Raw genomic sequence first — 17,147 nt, 5'->3', positions numbered from 1 at the left:
GGCCTAGACAAATTAGGAGAATGGGTAAAGAAATGGGAGATGGAATACAGTGTTGGGAAGTGTATGGTTGGCACTTGGTAGAAGAAATAAAAGGATAGACAATTTTCTAAATGGTGAGAATTTCAGAAATCTGAGGGGCAAAGGAACTTGGGAGACCTTGTGCAGGATTCCCTAAAGATTAATTTGCAGGTTGAGTCTGTGGTGAGGAAGGCAAATGTGATTTTATCATTCATTTCAAGAGGACATTAATATAAAACCAAGGGTGTAATGTTGAGACTTTATAAAACACTGATGAGGTCCCACTTGGAGTATTGTGAGCAGTTTTGGGCCCCTTAGAAAAAATGTACTGAAACTGAAGAATTCAAAGGATGCTTCCTGCACCCACGCCAAGTTTGTTGACTTCATCGACTTTGCCTCCAACTTCCACCCTGCCCTCAAATTTATCTGGCCCATTTCCAACACCTCTCTCCCCTTTCTCGATTTCACTGTCTCTAACTCTGGAGACAGCTTATTTACTAATATCTAGTACAGACCCATGGACTGTACCTCTTCCCATGCAGTTACTTGTAAAAATGCCATCCACTTCTCTCAGCTCCTCTGTCTCTGCTGCATCTACTCACAAGATGAGGCTTTTCATTTTAGAACAAAGGAGATGGGCTTCCTTTCCCTTTCTCCACCATCAACACTGCCCTCAACACCATCTCTTCTATTTCACGTATGTCTGCTCTTACCCCATCCTCCCACTACCCTACCAGGGATAGGGTTCCCCTTGTCCTCATCTACCACCCCACCAGCCTCCGGGTCAAGCACATAATTCTCCAGAACTTCTGCCACCTCCAGTGGGATCCCACCACCAAGCACATCTTTTCCTCTGCTCCAATTTCTGCTTTTCGCAGGGGTCACTCCCTAAGTGTCTCCCTTGTCCATTTGTCCCTCCCCACTGATCTCCCTCCTGGTACTTATCCTTGCAAGTGGAACAAGTGCAGCACCTGCCCCTACACCTCCTCCCTCACCACCATTCAGAGCCCCAAACAGTCCTTCCAGGTGAGGCGACACTTCACCTGTGAGTCTGTTGGGGTCATTTACTGTGTCCTGTGTTCCCAGTGTGGTGTCCTGTACATCGGGGAGACCCGACGTAGATTGGGAGACTGCTTCACCGAGCACCTACTCTCCGTCTGCCAGAAGGAGCGGGATCTCCCAGTGGCCACCCACTTTAATTCCACTCCTCATTCCCGTTCCCATATGTCCATCCATGGCTTCCTTTCCTGCTGCAGTGAGGCCTCACTCAGGTTGGAGGAACAACACCTTATATTCCACTTGGGTAGCCTCCAACCTGATGGCACAAACATCAATTTTTTGAAATTCCGGAAATGCCCCCACCCTTCACCATTCCCCGCCCCCTTGACACTCTCTCTCTCTCTCTCTCTCCTTACCTGTCCATCCATCACCTCCCTCCGGTGGTTCTCCCCCCCCCCCCCCCTTTCCTTTCTTCCATGGGCTTCTGTTCTCTCCTATCAGACTCCCCTTTCTCCAGTCCGGTATCTCTTTCACCAAACAACTTACCAGCTCTTTACTTCATTCCTCCCCTTCCCAGTTTCACCTATCACCTTCTGTTTCTCTGTCCCCGCCCCCAGCTTTTTAATCTACTCCTCATCCTTTTTTCTCCAGTCCTGCCGAAGGGTCTCGGCCCAAAGCGTCAAATGTATTTTTTCCATAGATGCTGCCTGGCCTGCTGAGTTCCTGCAGCATGTTGTGTGTGTTGTCAGGGTTCAAAGGAGGTTCACAAAAACAGTTCCAGGATTAAATGGGTGGCCACATGAAGAACGTTTGATGACTCTGGGCCTGTACTCAGTAGAATTCAGAGGAATGACGGGTAGCCTCATTGAAACATTTCAAATGGTAAAAAGCCTTGATATAGTGGCTGTGGAGAGGATGTTTCCTAAGTGGGCAAGTTTAAGACCAGAGGACACAGCTTCAGAATAGAGGGGCGTCCTTTTAGAATGGAGATGAGGAGGAATTTCTTCAGCCAGAGAGTGGTGAATCTGTGGAATGCTTTGTCATAGGAGCTGTGAATGCAAACTCTTTGTGTATATTTAAGGCTGAGGATGATAGATTCTTGCTTGGTCAGGGCATGAAGGGATACAGGGAGAAGGCAGGAGATTGGGCTGAGAGGAAAATCGGGTCAGTGACAATGAAATGGTGGAGCAGACTCAATGGGCCAAATGACCTAATTCTACTCCTATATCCTATGGAAATAATAGGTTATGATGGGTCGGATAGTCTGAAGTGTGTATATCTGAATACTAGGAGTATTATAGGTAAGGATGATGAATGTAGAGCATGGATCAGCACATGGGACTATGATGTTGTGGCCATTACTGAAACTTGGTTCAGAAAGGGGCAGGAGTGGGTGATTAATGTTCCAGGTTTTCAAAGTTTTAGAAAAGATAGAGGAGGAGGTAAAAGAAGGGAGGGAGTTGCACTAGTAATCAGGGACAATCTCACAGTGACTGACCTTTCAGTGGGTGAACAGTGAATACAACTCCTTAACTTATAGGATAACTGTAGGTAAGGGTAGGTACGGTCCTTGCAGGAGAGTTTTAAATTGGAGTAATGAGGGCATTAGGCAGGAACTAAAAGTGTTAATCGGGAACACGTTTTCTCTGGCAAGTCCATGTCAGGCATGTGGAGGGTGTTTAAGGACCGAATGCACAGAGTACAGGAAAGGGTAGAAGGCAGGATATAGAAGGCAGAAGGATATAGAAGGATGTAGAAGGCAGAAATATAAGAGAACTTTGGATGTTCAGAAAGATGATGAATTAGGTCAAGAAGTTAGGATCAAATGAAGCAAATGAGGAGTATAAAGAAGGCAGAAAAGAACTAAAGAAGCCAGGAAGGGCTTGGGAAGTAGGATCAAGGTGAATTCCAAGGTATTCTGTTCATACAATAAGAGCAGGAGGATAACAAGGGAGAGGGTGGGGCCACCCAAGGAAAAGGTGAGTGAGGTAGTACTCAGCTTCATTATTTATCAATGAAAAGGATATGGAGGACCTGCAGATCAGTGCTGAGTGTATAAATACATTCCGATGTTTATAGGTCAAAGAGGAGGAGGTGTTGGGCCTCCTAGTGAGTAGGAAGGTGGTATGTTGTCTCCCGAGCGCCAGGGTCCAGAATATCTCAGATTGTGTTGTCCACATTCTTAAGTGGGAGGGTGAACAGCCAGCAGTTGTGGTCCATGTAAGGACCAATGACACGGGTAGGATGAGCGACGAGGTTCTGCATAGGGAGTTCAGGGAGTTAAATAGCACAACCACAAGGGTTATGATCTCAGGATTGCTACCCGTGCCATGTGTTACTGAGGCCTGAACTAGGAAGATTATGCAGGTACTACATTTTGGTAGGAATAATCCAAATAGGACATACATGGTAAATGGTAGGGCATTGAAGAATGCAGTAGAACAGAGTGATCTAGGAATAATGGTGCATAGTTCCCTGAAGGTGGAATCTCATGTGGATAGGGTGGTGAAGAAAGCTTTTGGTATGCTGGCCTTTATAAATCAGAGCATTGAGTATAGGAGTTGGGATGTAACGTTAAAATTGTACAAGGCATTGGTAAGGCCGAATTTGGAGTATTGTGTACAGTTCTGGTCACCGAATTATAGGAAAGATGTCAACAAAATAGAGAGAGTACAGAGGAGATTTACTAGAATGTTACCTGGGTTTCAGCACCTAAGTTAAAGGTTGAACAAGTTAGGTCTTTATTCTTTGGAGCGTAGAAGGTTGAGGGGGGACTTGATAGAGGTATTTAAAATTATGAGGGGGATAGATAAAGTTGAAGTTGATGGGCTTTTTCCATTGAGAGTCGGGGAGATTCAAGCAAGAGGACATGAGTTGAGAGTTAGGGGGCAAAAGTTTAGGGGTAACATGAGGGGGAATTTCTTTACTCAGAGAGTGGTAGCTGTGTGGAACGAGCTTCCAGTAGAAGTGGTAGAGGCAGGTTCGATATTGTCATTTAAAGTAAAATTGGATAGGTATATGGACAGGAAAGGAATGGAGGGTTATGGGCTGAGTGCAGGTTGGTGGGACTAGGTAAGAGTAAGCGTTTGGCACGGACTAGAAGGGCCGAGATGGCCTGTTTCCATGCTGTAATTGTTATTTAGTTAATATGTATAAGGAATTGGAGTAGGAGGGAGGACATAAGATTTCTGGATCATTGGGTTCTCTTCCAGGGAAGGTGGGACCTGTACAGAAGGGACGGTTTGCACCAAAACTGAAGAGGGAAGAATATCCAGGCGGGAAGATTGCAGGGTGATGGGAACCAGAGTGCCAAAACAAAAGAGATTGTGGAAGCAGATATTGGTAAGATCTCAGACAAAGTTAGGAATCAAAAGGTTGAGCATGGTGTGACTAGTGTCCTGAGCTCTGTATCTTTCAATGCAAGAAGTATTGTAGGAAAGGCGGATGATAGTGCTGAAGATGAGGTTGGTGGTGTACCAACAGAGGCAATGTATAGTGAGGAGAGGATATTCACAGGGCAGAATGGCAGTCCACAGGATGAGTTGCAGCATAAATGGCAGACAAAATCACAAAGGTGAATACAGGACGGAAGGTGTTGTATCTTTAGGAGATCTAGGCCTCATATGGAGCCAGTGATCATTAATGGAGAATGTGTGGAGCAGGTTAAGACCTACAAGTATCTGGGAGTACAGTTAGACGAGAAGCTTGACTGGACTGCCAACACAGATGCCTTGTGCAGGAAGGCACAGAGTCGAATGTACTTCCTAAGAAGGTTGGCGTCATTCAATGTCTGTAGTGAGATGCTGAAGATGTTCTATAGGTCAGTTGTGGAGAGCGCCCTCTTCTTTGTGGTGGCGTGTTGGGGAGGAAGCATTAAGAAGAGGGACACCTCACGTCTTAATAAGCTGGTAAGGAAGGCGGGCTCTGTCGTGGGCAAAGTACTGGAGAGTTTAACATCGGTAGCTGAGCGAAGGGCGCTGAGTAGGCTACGGTCAATTATGGATAACTCTGAACATACTCTACATAGCACCATCCAGAGACAGAGAAGCAGTTTCAGTGACAGGTTACTATCGATGCAATGCTCCTCAGACAGGATGAAGAGGTCAATACTCCCCAATGCCATTAGGCTTTACAATTCTACCGCCAGGACTTAAGAACTTTTTAAAAGCTATTATTAATGCTTTTTGAGATGGTGATTTAGATGCATATCATATTTTTTTACTGAGTTAAGTATTGTATGTAATTAGTTTTGCTACAACAAGTGTATGGGACATTGGAAAAAAAGTTGAATTTCCCCATGGGGATGAATAAAGTATCTATCTATCTATCTATCTGAATGAGCGCAGTATATGGAATAAAGTGCATGAACTTGCAGCACAGTTGCAGATTGGCAGCTATGATGTGGGCATCACTGAATCATGGCTGAAAGAAGATTAAAGCTGGGAGCTTAATGTCCAATGATACACGTTCTGTTGAAAGGACAGGCAGAAAGGCAGAGGGGCGGTGTTGCCTGTTGGTAAAAAAGTAAATACAGTGTGTAGTGGGACTGTGAGTGATGGGGCAGTCAGTATACAAGTAGATACAGTGTGTAGTCAGACTGTGAGTGATGGGGCAGTCAGTATACAAGTAGATACAGTGTGTAGTGAGACTGTGAGTGATGGGACAGTCATTATACAAGTAGATACAATGTGTAGTGGGACTGTGAGTGATGGGGCAGTCGGAATACAAGTAGATACAGTGTGTAGTCAGACTGTGAGTGATGGGCCAGTCAGTATACAAGCAGATACAGTGTGTAGTGAGACTGTGAGTGATGGGACAGTCAGTATACAAGTAGATACAGTGTGTAATGAGACTGAGTGATGAGACAGTCAGTATACAAGTAGATACAATGTGTAGTCAGACTGTGAGTGATGGGGCAGTCAGTATACAAGTAGAGGAACCAGAGTGACAGGGCAGATAGTGGAGTAGGGCTGAAAATAAATGATGTTAAAAGTTCATGCAAAGTCAGAAATAGAAGGGTTGAGTGTGGTGGTAATAATCTTCTGAGGTGTGTCTATTTCAATGCGAGGAGAATTGTGGGGAAGGTTGCCGAGCTGAGGGCATGGATTGACATGTGGAATTATGACATTGCAGTCATTATTGAAACTTGGCTACAGGAGGGGCAGGATTGGCAGCTTAATGTTCCAGGGTTCCGATATTTCAGACGTGATAGAGGCAGAGGAATGAAGGGTGGGGGTTGGCATTGCTAGTCGGGGAAAATGTTACACCAGTGTTCAGGCAGGACAGATTAGAGGGCTTGTCTACCGAGGCCATATGGGTGGAGCTGAGAAACAGGAAAGGTATGACCACATTAATGGGGTTGTATTATAGACCACCCAATTGTCAGCGAGAATTGGAGGAGGAAATCTGCAGAGAGATAACAGACAACTGCAGGAACCATAAAGTTGTGATCGTAGGGGATTTTAATTTTCCACACATTGATTGGGACTCCCATACTGTTAAAGGTCTAGACAGGTTAGAGTTTGTAAAATATGTTCAGGAAAGTTTTCTAAATCAATATATAGAGGTACCAACTAGAGAGGATGCAATATTAGATCTCCTATTAGGAAATGAGTTAGGGCAGGTGACGGAAGTGTGTGTAGGGGAACACTTTGGTTCCAGTGATCATAACACCATTATTTTCAACTTGATCATGGTTAAAGATAGATCTGGTCCTCGGGTTGAAGTTCTAAACTGGAAAAAGGCCAAATTTGAAGAAATGAGAAAGGATCTAAAAAGCATAGATTGGGACAGGTTGTTCTCTGGCAAGGATGTAATTGGTAAGTGGGAGGCCTTCAAAGGAGAAATTTTGAGAGTGCAGAGTTTGTATGTTCCTGTCAGGATAAAAGGCAAAGTGAATAAGGAACCTTGGTTCTCAAGGGATATTGGAACTCTGATAAGAAGATAGAGATGTATGACATGTATAGGAAACAGGGAGCAAGTAAGTGCTTGAGGAGTATAAAAAGTGTAAAAAAATACTTAAGAAAGAATCAGGAGGACTAAAAGAAGTCATGAGGTAGCTTTGGCAGTCAAGGTGAAGGATAATCCAAAGAGCTTCTACAGGTATATTAAGAGCAAAAGGATAGTAAGGGATAAAATTGGTCCTCTTGAAGATCAGAGTGGTTGGCTATGTATGAAACCAAAAGAAATAGGGGAGATCTTAAATGTTTTTTTTGCATCTGGAAACTGGCATGGAGTCAATGGAAATAAGGCAAACAAGTAGTGAGGTCATGGAACCTATACATATGGGGCCCCTGCCCCCTCCCTCTTCAGTCCTGACGAAGGGTTGCGCCTGAAACGTTGACTGCTCGTTTCCACAGATGCTGCCCGACCAACTGAGTTCCTCCAGCGTGTTGTACGTGTTGCTGGGAACCTATACAGATTGACGATGAGGAGGTGCTTGCTACCTTGAGGCAAATCAAAGTAGATAAATCCCCAGGACCTGACAGGGTATTCCCTCAGACCTTGAAGGAGACTAGTGTTGAAATTGCAGGGGCTCTGGCAGATACATTTAAAATGTTGGTATCTATGGGTGAGGTGCCAGAGGACTGGAGGATAGCTCATGTTGTTCCATTGTTTGAAAAAGGCTCTAAAGTAATCCGGGAAATTATAGGCCGGTAAATACTCCTTATTGGAAGGAGTACTAAGAGATAGGATCTACAAGTATTTGGATAGACAGGGACTTACTAGGAAGAGTCAACATGGCTTTGTGTGTGGTAGGTCATGTTTAACAAATCTATTAGAGTTTTTTGAGGAGGTTACCAGGAAAGTGGATGAAGGGAAGGCAGTGGATGTTGCCTACATGGACTTCAGTAAGGCCTTTGACAAGGTCCCTCATGGGAGGTTAGTTAGGAAGATTCAGTCGCTAGGTATACATGGTGAGGTAGTAGATTAGACATTGGCTCAATGGGAGAAGCCAGAGAGTGGTAGTGGAGGATTGCTACTCTGAGTGGAGGCCTGTGACTAGTGGTGTGCCACAGGGATCAGTGCTGGGTCCATTGTATTTGTCATCTATATCAGTGATCTGGATGATAATGTGGCAAATTGGATCAGCAAAATTGCTGATGATACAAAGATTGGAGGTGTAGTGGACAGTGAGGAAGGTTTTCAAAGCTTGCAGAGGAATTTGGACCAGCTGGAAAAATGGGCTGACAAATGGCAGATGGAGTTTAATACAGACAAGTGTGAGGTATTGCACTTTGGAAGGACAAACCAAGGTGGAACATACAAGGTAAATGGTAGGACACTGAGGAGTAGAACAGAGGGATCTAGGAATACAGATACATAATTCCCTAAAAGTGGCGTCACAGATAGATAGGGTTGTAAAGAGAGCTTTTGGTACATAAATCAAAGTACTGAGTATAAGAGTTGGAATGTAATGGTGAGGTTGTACAAGACATTGGTGAGGCTGAATTTGGAGTATTGTGTGCAGTTTTGGTCACCGAATTACAGGAAGGATATTAATAAGGTTGAAAGAGTGCAGAGAAGGTTTACAAGGATGTTGCCGGGACTTGTGAAACTGAGTTACAGAGAAAGGTTGAATAGGTTAGGACTTTATTCCCTGGAGCGTAGAAGAATGAGTGGAGACTTGATAGAGGTGTATAAAATTATGATGGGTATAGACAGAGTGAATGCAAGCAGGCTTTTTCCACTGAGGCCAGGGGAGAAAAAAAACCCAGAGGACATGGGTTAAGGGTGAAGGGGGAAAAGTTTAAAGGGAACATTGGGGGGGGGGGCTTCTTCACACAAAGAGTGGTGGGAGTGTGGAATGAGCACCAGATGAAGTGGTAAATGCGGGCTCACTTTTAACATTTAAGAAAAACTTGGACAGGTACATGGATGGGAGGGGTATGGAGGGATATGGTCCAGGTGCAGGTCAGTGGGACTGGGCAGAAAAATGGTTTGGCACAGCCAAGAAGGGCCAAAAGGCCTGTTTCTGTGCTGTAATGTTCTATGGTTCTAGATAAAGTGTGTAGTGAGACTGTGAGTGATGGGACAGTCGGAATACAAGTAGATACAGTGTACTGAGACTGTGAGTGATGGGACAGTCAGTATACAAGTAGATACAGTATGTAGTCAGACTGAGGAATGATGGGCAGATGATAGGGTAAAATTGCAGTCAGTGGGATGAGTTGAAGTGTAACATGGGGGCAAAATCGAAAAGAGTGATGAATACAGGACTGAAGGTGTTATATTTCAATGCACCCAGTATATGAAATAGGTAGATGATCTTTTAGTGCGGTTTGGAAATTGGCAGGTACGATGTTGTGAGCATCTCTAAGCTGTGGCTGAAAGAAGATCATAGTTGGGAGCTTAACTTGCAAGCTCAGCCAGGTAGGCAGAGGGGGTGGGGTGTCTCTGTTGGTAAAAATTGAAATCAAATCCTTAGAAAGAGGTGACACAGGATCAGAAGATGTAGCATCCTTGTAGGCAGAGTTGAGAAACTGAAGGGTGAAAAGACCCTGATGCAAGTTGTATACAGGCCTCTGAACAACAGCCAGGATGTGGGATATGCATTTCAACAGGGAATAGGAAAGACATAAAATGAAGGAAATTTACTATACTCTTGGTGGATTTCAATGTGAGGGTAAATTGGGAAAATCCAGCTGGTGCTGAATCTCAAGAGAAGGAATTTGTAGAATCCCTACGAGATGGCTTTTTGGAGCAGCTTGTGGCTGTGCCACAAGGAGACACTATCAGGGATGATGGCAGAATAGGAATAGCTGGAGTTTCTGAGGGCAATTCATCCCAAAGATGAAGAAGTCTTCTAAAGAGAGGATGAGGCAACCATGACTGACAAGAGAAGTCAAAGATTGCAGAAAAGGAAAAGAGAGGCATATAATAGAGCGAAGATTAGTGGGAAGTTAGAGGATTGGGAAGCTTTTAAGCACCAGCAGAAGGCAACTAAAATAGTCAAAAAGGAGAGAAAAGATTAAATATGAAGGTAAACTAGCCAGTAAGATAAAAGAAGATACCAAAACATTTTGCAGATATATAAAGAGTAAGAGGGAGGCGAGAGTGGATATTGGACTGCTGGAAAATTAGACTGGATAGGAACAAAGTAATGGCAGACGAACGTAATAGGTATTTTGCATCAGCCTTCACTGTGAAAGACACAAGCAGTGTGCCAGAATTACAAGAGTTTCGGGGCAGCAGTGAGTGTAGTTGCTATTACTAAGGAGAAGGTGCCTGGGAAACTGAAAGCTCTGGAAGTAAATGAGTCCCCCTTTGTTCTGAAGGAGGTAGCCAAAATGATTGTGGAGGCACTAGTAATGATCAGTAGGTTCTGGAATGATTCTGGAGTACTGGAAAATTGCAACTGTCATTCCACAGTTTAAGAAATAAGGGAGGCAGAAAAGCAGGAGATTATAGGCCTGCCCTCTATGGTTGGGAGTCTATTAATAAAACCGAAGTTTCACGGGTACTGGGAGAAGTGTAATGAAGTATGAAGGTAGGTGGAGGAGCAGGTAGTGTCAAGGAAGCAGTGAGTCTGCAGAAGGACTTGAACAGATTAGGAGAATGGGCAAAGAAGTGGCAGATGGAATATAGTGCTGGAAAGTGTATGGTCATGCACTTTGGCAGAAGGAATAAAGGTATCGACTATTTTCTAAATGTGGAGAGAATTCAGAAATCTGAGGTGCAAAGGGACTTGGGAGTCCTCATGCAGGATTCCCTAAAGGTTAACCTGTAGGCTGAGTCGTAGTGAGGAAAGCAAATGCAATATTAACATTCATTTTAAGAAGACTAGAATGCGGAGGCTTTATAAGGCTTTGGTCAGCCTGTATTTGGAGTACTGTGAGCAGTTTTCAACCCCTTATCTACTGAAACAGGAAAGGGTTCAAAGGAGGTCGATAGGACGATTCTGAGAATGAAAGGTTAACATGTGAGGAGCGTTTGATGTTCGGGGTCCATACTCTCTTGAGTTTAGAAGAATGGGGGGAGGGATCTCAGAATTTCATTGAAACCCATCAAACGCCTGGATACAGTGGATATGGAGAGGGTATTCCCTATAATTGGGGAGTCTAGAACCAGAGAGCACAGCCTCAGAATAGAGGGATGTCCCTTTAGAACAGGGATGAGGAGGAATATCTTTCGCCTGAGGGTGGTGAATCTGTGGAATTCATTGTCACCGATGGCTGTGAAGGCCAAGTCATTGGGTATATTTAAATCGGAGGTTGATAGGTTCTTGTTTAGTCAGGGCATCAGAGGCTATGGGGTAAAGGCAGGAGAATGGGGTTGACAGGGAAAATAAATCAGCCGTGTTGGAATGGTGGAGCAGACTTGATGGGCTGAATGGTCTAATTCTGCTCCTATTTGTTATGCGATGTTGGGGTGAGCTGACCTGGGGGAGGGCATAGTCATCAGCGACAGGCACAGGATGAGAGAGGGGTTGGGGTGGCCCAGGTCCAGGCTGACTGATACTCACCATATACGAAGAGAATATACTCGGCACTGTTGTGGCCCATGGTGTTGGCTGCTTCGCAATAGTAGGTGCCATTGTCGGTTTTGTTCAGGGCACTGATGATCAGGACGTTCCCCTCCACAATCATTCTCTCCGGATCAGGAAGGTCAGCACCATCCTTCTTCCATTTCACAGCTTCCGGCCTGGGGAGAGCGCAGATTGCAGAATAGTCAGAGGTGGGGTTCTGCTGGGGCTCACACGAAACCGCACTGCATTGTAACATCCCTCCCACAGTGTGACCCTCTGACATTACTGCCCCTCCCACAGTGTGACCCTCCGACATTACTGCCCCTCCCACAGTGTGACCCTCCCTCGGTACCACCCCTCCCACAGTGTGACCCTCCGACATTACTGCCCCTCCCACAGTGTGACCCGCCCTCAGTACCACCCCTCCCACAGTGTGACCCTCCGACATTACTGCCCCTCCCACAGTGTGACCCTCCCTCGGTACCACCCCTCCTACAGTGTGACCCTCTGACATTACTGCCCCTCCCACAGTGTGACCCTCCCTCAGCACCACCCCTCCCACAGTGTGACCCTCCCTCGGTACCACCCCTCCCACAGTGTGACCCTCCCTCAGTACCACCCCTCCCACAGTGTGATCCTCCCTCAGTACCACCCCTCCCACTGTGTGACCCTCCCTCAGTACCAACCCTCCCACAGAGTGACCCTCCCTCAGTACCACCCCCCCACAGTGTGACCCTCTGACATTATTGCCCCTCCCACAGTGTGACCCTCCGACATTACCGCCCCTCCCACAGTGTGACTCTCTCCCTCATTACCACCCCTCCCACAGTGTGACTCTCCCTCGGTACCACCCCTCCCACAGTGTGACCCTCTCTCGGTACCACCCCTCCCACAGTGTGACCATCCCTCAGTACCACCCTTTCCACAGTGTGACCCTCCGACATTACTGCCCCTCCCACAGAGTGACCATCCCTCAGTACCGCCCCTCCCACAGTGTGACCCTCCCTCAGTACCAACCCTCCCACAGTGTGACACTCCCTCAGTACCAACCCTCCCTCAGTACCACCTCTCCCACAGTGTGACACTCCCTCAGTACCACCCCTCCCACAGTGTGACACTCCCTCAGTACTGCCCCTCCCCCAGTGTGACCCTCCCTCAGTACCACCCCTCCCACAGTCTGACCCTCCCTCAGTACCACCCCTCCACAACCAAAACCCCTTCTGTGCTGCGTGCCCATATCAGGAGTGTGAGGCTGAAGTGCAACTGGAACCTGAGCAACAGCCCCTTCATATCCTCAGACAGGGGCTGCAACCTCTCACACTCCAGATACACTGACTCCTCCCGGACAGAGAATGGGGTGCCAGAGAACGACAGATGCCCGGTGGAGAGTATATTGACTGGCTGCATCACAGCCTGGTGTGGAAACACCAATGCGTGAGGCAAATCCTGCAAAAGATCATGGGCATGGCCCAGTCCATCACGGGTAAACCCTCCCCAGCACTGAGCACATCTACACTGTGCAGGAAACAGCATGCATCATCAAGGACACCAACCACCCAGCTCACGCTCTCTCACACTACCGTCATCGGGACTCTCACCACCAGGTTCAGGAACAGTTATTACCCCTCAACCATCAGGCTCTTCAATCAGAGGGAATAACTTCACTTGCCCCAACACTGAACTACTCCCACAACCTGTGGTCTCACTTTCAAGGACTCTTCATCTCATGTTCTTGATATTTATTGCTATTTCTTTATATTTGCATTTGCGCAGTTTGTTGTCATCTGCACTCTGGCTGAACACCCCAATGGGCAGTCTTTCATTGATCCTCTCATAGTTATTATTCTATAGATTTGTTGAGCATACCCACAAGAAAATGAATATGATGATATTTTAATAAAGCTGGAGTCTCTCAGTAAGCAGAGCAATACTCAGCGATAGCCACTTCCTTTAAATAACTTCCAGTTATTAATCCCCCCTCCTTCTCTTACCTTTCACTCTGATTTCTAGTCCTGTCTCACCCCCTCTCCTCACTTGCTCATCACCTCCCTCTGGCTCCCTTCCACCTATCCCTTTTTCCCAAGGTCCACATTCCTCTCCAATTAGATTCCTTCTCCAGCCCTTTCCCTCTTCCACCTACCCCCTATCCTCTTCTTCAGCCCTTTCCCTCTTCCACCTATCCCCTATCCTCTTCTTTAGCCCTTTATCTCTTCCACCTACCCCCTATTCTCTTCTTCAGCCCTTTCCCTCTTCCAGCTATCCCCTATCCCCTTCTTCAGCCCTTTCCCTCTACCAGCTATCCCCATCCTCTTCTTCAGCCCTTTCCCTCTTCCACCTATCCCCTATCCCCTTCTTCAGCCCTTTCCCTCTACCAGCTATCCCCTATCCTCTTCTTCAGCCCTTTCCCTCTTCCTCCTATCCCCTATCCTCTTCTTCAGCCCTTTACCTCTTCCACCTATCCCCTATCCCCTTCTTCAGCCCTTTCCCTCTTCCACCTATCCCCTATTCTCTTCTTCAGCCCTTTACCTCTTCCACCTATCCCCTATCCCCTTCTTCAGCCCTTTCCCTCTTCCACCTATCCCCTATTCTCTTCTTCAGCCCTTTATCTCTTCCACCTATCCCCTATCCCCTTCTTCAGCCCTTTCCCTCTTCCACCTATCCCCTATTCTCTTCTTCAGCCCTTTATCTCTTCCACCTATCCCCTATCCCCTTCTTCAGCCCTTTCCCTCTTCCACCTATCCCCTATCCCCTGCTTCAGCCCTTTCCCTCTTCCACCTATCCCCTATCCTCTTCTTCAGCCCTTTCCCTCTTCCACCTATCCCCTATCCTCTTCTTCAGCCCTTTCCCTCTTCCACCTATCCCCTATCCCCTTCTTCAGCCCTTTCCCTCTTCCACCTATCCCCTATCCCCTTCTTCAGCCCTTTCCCTCTTCCACCTATCCCCTATCCCCTTCTTCAGCCCTTTCCCTCTTCCACCTATCCCCTATCCTCTTCTTCAGCCCTTTCCCTCTTCCACCTATCCCCTATCCTCTTCTTCAGCCCTTTCCCTCTTCCACCTATCCCCTATCCTCTTCTTCAGCCCTTTCCCTCTTCCAGCTATCCCCATCCTCTTCTTCAGCCCATTCCCTCTTCCACCTATCCCCTATCCCCTTCTTCAGCCTTTCCCTCTACCAGCTATCCCCTATCCTCTTCTTCAGCCCTTTCCCTCTTCCACCTATCCCCTATCCCCTTCTTCAGCCCTTTCCCTCTTCCACCTATCCCCTATCCCCTTCTTCAGCCCTTTCCCTCTTCCACCTATCCCCTATCCTCTTCTTCAGCCCTTTCCCTCTTCCACCTATCCCCTATCCCCTTCTTCAGCCCTTTCCCTCTTCCACCTATCCCCTATCCTCTTCTTCAGCCCTTTCCCTCTTCCACCTATCCCCTATCCCCTTCTTCAGCCCTTTCCCTCTTCCAGCTATCCCCTATCCTTTTCTTCAGCCCTTTCCCTCTTCCACCTATCCCCTATCCTCTTCTTCAGCCCTTTCCCTCTTCCACCTATCCCCTATCCTCTTCTTCAGCCCTTTCCCTCTTCCACCTATCCCCTATCCTCTTCTTCAGCCCTTTCCCTCTTCCACCTATCCCCTATCCCCTTCTTCAGCCCTTTCCCTCTTCCACCTATCCCCTATCCTCTTCTTCAGACCTTTCCCTCATTCGCCATCCCACCCCTCACCTGCTCTCACCTATGACCTGTCAGCTTGTACTCCTTCTCCCCCACACTCAACTTATTCTACATTCTGCCAATTCTTTTCCAGTCCTGAGGAAAGGTCTTGGCCTGAGTTTTGCCTGTTAATTTCCCCAGTGATGTTGCCTGGCCTGCTGAGTTCCTCCAGCACTTTGTCTGTGCTGCACTACACTCAGTTTGATCCTTCTAGTTACTGCAGCAGTTGTGTCATCACAGGCTGTGAAAAGCTTCAGATACGACAGATGGCAGAGGGTAATATCCAGCCGAGAAAACAATTTACACCAGACCGAACCTGCTGCAGCGTGAATCAATTTACCTCACGCACAGCTCCTAATCTAAACTTATTTCCTTTAGCAATTTGCAGGATGTTACCAAAGCACAGGGCCATAGTCTACAATGAGGAGACACAGTAAACACAGGTACGCTGTGATCTACAGTGGGGAAACACAGTACACACAGGTACGCTGTGATCTACAGTGGGGAAACACAGTACACACAGGTACACTGTGGTGTACAACGGGGAAACACAGTACACACAGGTACGCTGTGGTCTACAACGGGGAAACACAGTACACACAGGTACGCTGTGGTCTACAACGGGGAAACACAGTACACACAGGTACGCTGTGGTGTACAACGGGGAAACACAGTACACACAGGTACGCTGTGGTGTACAACGGGGAAACACAGTACACACAGGTACGCTGTGGTGTACTACGGGGTAACACAGTACACACAGGTACGCTGTGGTGTACAACGGGGAAACACAGTACACACAGGTACGCTGTGGTGTACAACGGGGAAACACAGTACACACAGGTACGCTGTGGTGTACAACGGGGAAACACAGTACACACAGGTACGCTGTGGTGTACAACGGGGAAACACAGTACACACAGGTACGCTGTGGTGTACAACGGGGAAACACAGTACACACAGGTACACCGTGATCTACAGGGGGGAAGGACAATACACACAGGTATGCTGTGGTGTACAACGGGGAAACACAGTACACACAGGTACACCGTGATCTACAGGGGGGAAGGACAATACACACAGGTATGCTGTGGTGTACAACGGGGAAACACAGTACACACAGGTACACCGTGATCTACAGGGGGGAAGGACAATACACACAGGTACACGGTGATCTACAGGGGGGAAGGACAATACACACAGGTACGCTGTGATCTACAGGGGGGAAACACAATACACACAGGTACGCTGTGGTGTACAACGGGGAAACACAGTACACACAGGTACGCTGTGGTGTACAACGGGGAAACACAGTACACACAGGTATGCTGTGGTGTACAACGGGGAAACACAGTACACACAGGTACACCGTGATCTACAGGGGGGAAGGACAATACACACAGGTACACCGTGATCTACAGTGGGGAAGGACAATACACACAGGTACACCGTGATCTACAGGGGGGAAGGACAATACACACAGGTACACGGTGGTGTACAACGGGGAAACACAGTACACACAGGTACACTGTGGTGTACAACGGGGAAACACAGTACACACAGGTACGCTGTGGTGTACAACGGGGAAACACAGTACACACAGGTACGCTGTGGTGTACAACGGGGAAACACAGTACACACAGGTACGCTGTGGTGTACAACGGGGAAACACAGTACACACAGGTATGCTGTGGTGTACTACGGGGTAACACAGTACACACAGGTACGCTGTGGTGTACAACGGGGAAACACAGTACACACAGGTACGCTGTGGTGTACAACGGGGAAACACAGTACACACAGGTACGCTGTGGTGTACAACGGGGAAACACAGTACACACAGGTACGCTGTGGTGTACAACGGGGAAACACAGTACACACAGGTACGCTGTGGTGTACAACGGGGAAACACAGTACACACAGGTACGCTGTGGTGTACAACGGGGAAACACAGTACACACAGGTA

At 47.2% G+C, this 17,147-nt stretch overlaps 1 protein-coding gene across 3 annotated transcripts in view; it reads right to left on the bottom strand.

Moving 5' to 3' along the window:
- cadm2b (cell adhesion molecule 2b) overlaps positions 1 to 17,147 on the bottom strand; it is a 276,056-nt gene that overhangs the window by 42,613 nt on the left and 216,296 nt on the right. For all 3 annotated transcript variants that reach the window (XM_073044751.1, XM_073044752.1, XM_073044753.1), the window contains exon 6: positions 11,483 to 11,661. In XM_073044751.1, the coding sequence (XP_072900852.1) occupies positions 11,483 to 11,661 (179 nt within the window). The remainder of the gene's footprint in view (positions 1 to 11,482; positions 11,662 to 17,147) is intronic.

This window comes from Hemitrygon akajei, chromosome 5, assembly GCF_048418815.1.
Source record: "Hemitrygon akajei chromosome 5, sHemAka1.3, whole genome shotgun sequence".
NCBI lineage: Eukaryota > Metazoa > Chordata > Chondrichthyes > Myliobatiformes > Dasyatidae > Hemitrygon > Hemitrygon akajei.
Note: the sequence above shows the minus strand (reverse complement) of the source record. Positions and strands in the feature narration are given on the sequence as shown.